Consider the following 3,783-nt stretch of genomic DNA (forward strand, 5'->3'; position numbering starts at 1 on the left):
TGTTGTTACAATACATACCAACCAGTCACCAAAGTCTGTGAAATTAGTTTTGTGCCACAGTTTTGAATATTTTCTTTTTTGCCCTGTACTTCTACCCCTGTTTCAGACACATTCACTTCTAAAAAATAAACTAGAACAGCATGGTTGTAGCATGGAGTGACTTTTGTCACCCTATGCTACAACAGCCATGCTCATTGTCTATATTTATTCTCTTGACCAAACAGCTGCTCAGTAAACCAATCCCTTACAAGTCGAGGGGACAGCTGCCATTCCACAAATAAGAGACAGAGAGGGAACTCCGTCAATCCATCAGCGAGATACAGTGTGGAAGATGTTGAGACAAGAGAAGGGTTATTAAGGACAGATTGGCCGACAACACTACCACAATTATCTTTGACAGATATTTTGGAAAACCGCTTGTAATTCAAAGTAAACTTGGTACAAATATTCTCTTGACGCCGCAATGACAGACAGCAGCAGTCCCCCATTGTCATCCTACATCATGGATGAGGAAACTCTAAAGCGAAAACAGAAGGAGAAGCTAAAGAAGCTGATGGCTACAGGAGGCAACCCAAGGCCGACACGCTCTCTCCTCTTCTTGACACTCAGGAATCCCTTCCGCAAGGCATGCATCAATATTGTGGAATGGAAGTATCCTGCTGTAAAAGGTTGCTAGAGGGACAGCTGAATCCAACTCATAAGATAACATTTAATGTGATTATTGCTACCACAGACCGTATTTACCATATTGTTACATTTGGTGTTCTATTTGTAGAACAGCTGTTGGTGGTATGTGTAAGTGTGTCAAGGTGTTTGCTGTTTAATTTGCGTTATGTGGGAACATCTAAATGTGAAATATTATGGTTGGTACATAAGCTTCCTATGAATCACCTTCAGACCTTTTGAAATCATAATCCTGCTGGCCATCTTTGCCAACTGTGTGGCACTGGCTGTGTACTTGCCCATGCCTGAGGAAGACAGCAACAACACAAACAGCAACTTGGTACGTCAGCATGCTTTTGTTTGAGTGTAAATGGATATTATACTGTGGATATTAATAGTGGTTTAAGCCAGTGGTTCCTATAGTGGGTGCCTTGAGGACAGGTCATGTCATTGACATCATTCATTGTTCATGTTTTAATAAGTAAAGAGACCAGGTGTCCCACCTTGTGTAGCACTGCACAGACCTTTTGATATTTGAGACAATGTCCCACAGTTTCATTGGCACATAAGTCAAACCACTCCATGATAGATGCTTTTTTTTCTAAGTAAAGTCTGGCTTTTATTCCCATGGCTGTGAAGAAAGCAGGGAACTCTGTTATTACGTGGGTCAACTGTAGGTTAACCATGTCAGTGCCGTTTGTTATGCCCAACAGGGACAATTGCAAGTCACCAAAAAGGCATAAGCTATGTAGATTTAGACAGAATATGATGGAAACTAACACAAAGAAGCAATAGATAGATTTGACATGGTAGTGCTCAAAGAAATCCTGGTACACCACCCACAAAACTCAAATCAAACTAAACGCTACCCAGATAATGACTTAACTGACTTGTTTTGGGTGCTTGTGGAAGATGGAGATCCATCATACACTGTGTACCGTGTGTTATCACACATATATGTGCGATCTGGCTCCCTCATCCCTGGTAATATGATACAATATTAACTATGATATAATACAATATAAAATTGATGAATGAATCTGTGTACATACAGTGAAATTTTATATTGGGGATTGGGTGGCTCAGGGTGCCATGGCATAAAAAAGTGTTAAGTTCGGAAACACTGGTTTAGGCATTTAGTGCTTCTAAGAAGTAAGTAGAAAGCTTTGAATACCTGATTTCTAATAACACAAATATTTCATTGGAAGGAATAAAGTACACTGTTTCTCTTATCCTGCCTTATCTGTCGAATCTATTTACTAATCTAATCTAACTAATCTAAGAATGTATTAATCTATTTTACATTTAAAAAGTTTCGTTAAGATGACCAACATGGGTGAATTTTAACAATTAAATCAACTTGGATAGAATTAATATTTCAGTGTCCAGCTAACTAAACCGACCAAGATTCATTGACAGAATGCAGTTTCTTTTTTTTGTATCCAACTTTATTGTCATGTGTAGGCACATATGTAAATGAAAAGAAGTGGGCCATAGAAGACATATAACATAAGATAAATACAGATAAATATAAAGACACAAAAGTAAAAAATCTCATGTACAAGTTTATAAATGAGGTAGTGTATGTACATGTAGTGGCACTGTAAACATGTCAGTGGTGCAAGAGGAAAGCCATGTTGAAAGACATAAATAAGTAATTGTAGTAGTGCAAAAGAGTGCTGTATAGGTCAATGCAAACTGGATCTTGTCCCTGTATGCCATCTCATCGTTGTTGGTGATTCAGCCTAAACTGTGGTGTCCTTTGTGAACTTTATTATACAGTTTAAGTGGTGAAATAGAAGGCAGTTGTGGGTAATGCGAGAGTAGATGAGGGGGCTCATAGCACAGCCTTGTGGGGATGTGCTGAGGGTCAGGTTTGAAGGAGAAGTGGTTACCTAACTTCAGGGAGTCCAGGGTCAAGTTATAGAGGGAGGGGTTAAAGGAGAGACAGCTAGCTCAAATAGTGGCATCGGCAGCTCGCAGTGGCATTTCCGGTGGCAGGTTGAAAAGAACGAAATGATACAATGGATTTAACCGTCCAATTTCTTTCCTCAGCACTGCAAACATAACATACTGCAATATAAATCCAAATATTGTAATAATCAAAGAGACCTTGAAAAAAATGCACAAAAAGGGTCATGAAAATGCTACCCAAGACTTAATATTGCCAAGTGGTTAACATTTATGAACTATAAATTCGGTATATACTAGCAGAATGCTACAAACAGCATGACAGGCTATGCTTTGGTTGTATATGGTTTGTTACCTAGGTATATGAGTGTGCGGTGATTTCGGACAACAGCTTGTTTGCACGTTATCACCCCATAAATCGGCGAAATGTGCCATGCCCAACTCTTACAGTGGAGCCGTGGCACCCACACAAACAGCGGCCAGGTGCCTCGGCATTCCTAGGAATTGCCACCAAGAAGACTGCCACCGGAATACCATATAAAAGGCGAAAGATCTCGTGGCATCTCAGGAGAAAGTCGATTGGCCATCCCAACCGCGCCACCGAAATGCCACTGGCTAACCAGAGGACGACTTGCCTTCGCTCTTCCGGCCCCGGATCCTAGAACAAACGAGCAGAGGCGGGCACATCATATTTTTTGGGCCGGCAACTAGTGTTGGGATAGTCATTTCAAGATATTATTTTATTACGCATGATGTAAAGCCTGTATTTGTATAAGCTATACACACAAAGGTAAAAACACAAGACCATAGTTCATGTCATCTCTTTGTGAGACACTCTAGCTGCAAACACGCTGCGGGGGGAGGAAGATTGTGTTATCTCCAAGGGTCAGAAGACCAGGCTGATCCATAGCTCTAGTTTCACAAATTATATCATATGAGAGAGGAGCAGGGTGGAATTAATTAATTTGATTTTAGGGCGGGTGGGGCGCTGTCTCTGGAATTGGTTGGTCGTGTGCCATAAGGAGACTGGGCCAGTTTGAGCCAACAAGGATGCGCAAGTCTAAAACCACGGTTGCGTCCATCAGTATAGTCCACCTATCACGTTGCTTAATTGAAAAACTCAACTATAACCTCTTGTAACCTTTGATCGGACTCTTTTTGGGGTGAGAAAAGACAGGAGTAAAGCACTTCGCTGACTGTGGCATTCTC

General features: G+C 40.9%; 1 protein-coding gene across 1 annotated transcript in view; it reads left to right on the forward strand.

Annotated features, from left to right (window-relative positions):
* Positions 1–267: 267 nt before the first annotated feature.
* The window catches only part of LOC118328071 (dihydropyridine-sensitive L-type skeletal muscle calcium channel subunit alpha-1-like), a gene marked incomplete at its 3' end in the record, with an annotated part of 19,139 nt that continues 15,623 nt past the window's right edge, over positions 268–3,783 (forward strand). The window contains 2 exon segments of the mRNA XM_035661675.1: positions 268–651; positions 898–1,003. Of these exon segments, the coding sequence (XP_035517568.1) occupies positions 464–651; positions 898–1,003 (294 nt within the window).

The sequence above is a fragment of the Morone saxatilis genome, unplaced genomic scaffold (genome assembly GCF_004916995.1).
Source record: "Morone saxatilis isolate NCDOM2014 unplaced genomic scaffold, NCSU_SB_2.0 Contig18, whole genome shotgun sequence".
NCBI lineage: Eukaryota > Metazoa > Chordata > Actinopteri > Moronidae > Morone > Morone saxatilis.